The sequence below is a fragment of the Olea europaea genome, unplaced genomic scaffold, assembly GCF_002742605.1.
Source record: "Olea europaea var. sylvestris unplaced genomic scaffold, O_europaea_v1 scaffold878, whole genome shotgun sequence".
NCBI lineage: Eukaryota > Viridiplantae > Streptophyta > Magnoliopsida > Lamiales > Oleaceae > Olea > Olea europaea.
In genome coordinates, this window is record NW_019267241.1 from 253,602 (window position 1) to 255,750 (window position 2,149).

The 2,149-nt window shown below is 33.4% G+C and overlaps 1 protein-coding gene across 2 annotated transcripts in view; it reads left to right on the top strand.

Annotated features, from left to right (window-relative positions):
• LOC111392083 overlaps positions 1–1,824 on the top strand; it is a 6,709-nt gene extending 4,885 nt beyond the window's left edge. The window contains exons 6-7 of one of the 2 annotated variants that reach the window (XM_023017362.1): positions 540–581; positions 1,372–1,824. In XM_023017362.1, the coding sequence (XP_022873130.1) occupies positions 540–581; positions 1,372–1,531 (202 nt within the window). In that variant the 3' untranslated portion in view covers positions 1,532–1,824. The remainder of the gene's footprint in view (positions 1–539; positions 582–1,371) is intronic. The other variant, XM_023017363.1, reaches the window with a different exon arrangement.
• The last annotated feature ends 325 nt before the right edge of the window (positions 1,825–2,149 follow it).

Sequence of the window (2,149 nt, forward strand, 5' to 3'; positions counted from 1 at the left end):
GGACCATTTCTTAGGGAGAGAGAGAATTTAATTCTCTCTTATTAATACACTTTACGCTTGCTTGCATACCTCCCTTCGAGTCTGGAAGTAGTCCAGATTCCGACCTCACCAGTCCCTCTGCTTTTCGTAATTTCTTTGAAGTTGAGTCAAAAGGTGCTGCATAACTTTTTGACACCAACATATAGCATTATTCTGGTAATCTTGATCCTACTTGAAATTATGTTCTCTACAGTTAGGATAGTGCAATATGGATGATATATATGTATCTGTTTCCATTCTGAATTGCAAATATCATTATTTGGAATCTTATTCGTTGGCATTTTGTCACACATCTAAGAAACCATTCTACAATGATCTGAAAACCTACTTGAGATAATGTACTCCCAAGAAAATATATACCAATATATGCGGCATATCACTATGTCAGAATAATATCCAAGTAACTCAGCATAAGCTTCTGGCCAGCATTTTTATTAATTGATAATTTGAGCCTTTCTATCTGTTGGAGGTAATTTGTGTTGAAACTTGTGATGCTGTAGGGGCCACACATCCAGTAAAGAATCTCGGCAAGAATTAATGAGGTAGATCTTCTTAATTTTAGTTTTTTAATTTTTTTAATCTATGCTATTTTGTGCAACCAATATGAAAACTACAGAAAAAAATAAAAATAAAAATTAGTACTCGTAATTTGAAGATGCTTCTTCTTTTTATATTGAATAGAAGGCATTGGCTTCAATTGTAGAACTCCTCTTTTAAGGTGCATCTTTGGTGATTATTTGTCTAGCTTCACTTCACAGTTTGAAACTCATCTCGTTTGCTGAATATTTCCATTAATAGCGCTTGAACAAGTTTTTCATGCTTCAGATGAAGAAGCACTTGCCGCTAAAACTTATTCCCGCTGAATCTTCAGAGTAGCACTGTAAAATTCATAAGAGATTCCATAAAGGGATTTACCCCATATTATTAGTTTAATATCATGGTTTTGCGAGTAATAATTATTAATTATTGTTAGGTCATACGAACTAAGTTGGTCCAACCTATTATGAGAGGGAAAAATCAAAATATGTAAATTGAGTTGGGAAGTGCTGAGCCATGCTGTTTAGATTGTTAAAAGGTGGAAAGGAAGTAACTTTAACTTTCCCATATATAAAACTTAGAATTTGTCAATACTTCATGAGAATCAGGTAGTCACAAAAAATTACTGTTGCTTCCACTGGTTAGGTTATGTATAAAGGGAGATAGGGTATCCAAACCGCCCTAATAGTTCTAGGTTGAGGAAACCTCAGCCTAGGTGTTGTCGATATTTCTATTAAAAATAAAAGTAAAAATGGTTGGTCTTAGTTTTTGCTTATGCATTATATTCAATATTAGTTTTACAGTACCTTTTGACTTGAGCTCGGAGGGCAGCAACGAACCATGGGCAAAGGCGTTTTTGGCTCGCATGCTAAGAAGATGGGAAAGATGCAAGCACGTATGGGGATCTATACACATGGAGGTTAGTGGCTGTTATCCACAGGCAATCGTACTGTAGAAATACCTAAAACATTATAGAGTGAACACTGAAGTAAAAAAAAAAAAAAAAATTAAATTCAATTCTCAATAAGAGAAATGTTTTTAAAATTCGTAGAGGATGTTAATTTTGTTGATTACATCCTTACAATCTTCTCACTACCCAACCTTGAAGTAGATATTGATAACAAGGAGTATGGTAACGGCGAATGAAATGTAGTTTCTTTTACTTTAAACGATGTACTCCCAATCTCCAGGTGAAGTAAGTCTTCTTCCCTTTTTTCATTTTTTTAAATGGTTGGAGGTTATGCCGAACCCACTCTTAAGTAGTACTATGTTGTTTTTATATGTCATCATGCCACTTTTTTATATAAAAAAGTTCCTTTTGCATATGCGTGCGTTTTGCTTAATTTTTTTCTCAATTTTAGTGTTTGTTTGGTAGAGATTTTGATAATTGATTTTTGGACAATTAGAAATAAAGTGGGTCCTATTTGTGAGAGAATAATTTAAAAATGACGACTGAAATAATGAAATAATGATTAAAAAATTGAGTTTAATTGGCTTAAAAGCTCTAAAAAAATAAGCTCTAGTCAGCTTTATGGTGGATGTCTTGTTTTTAAATTGGGAAGTCAATTGGCAA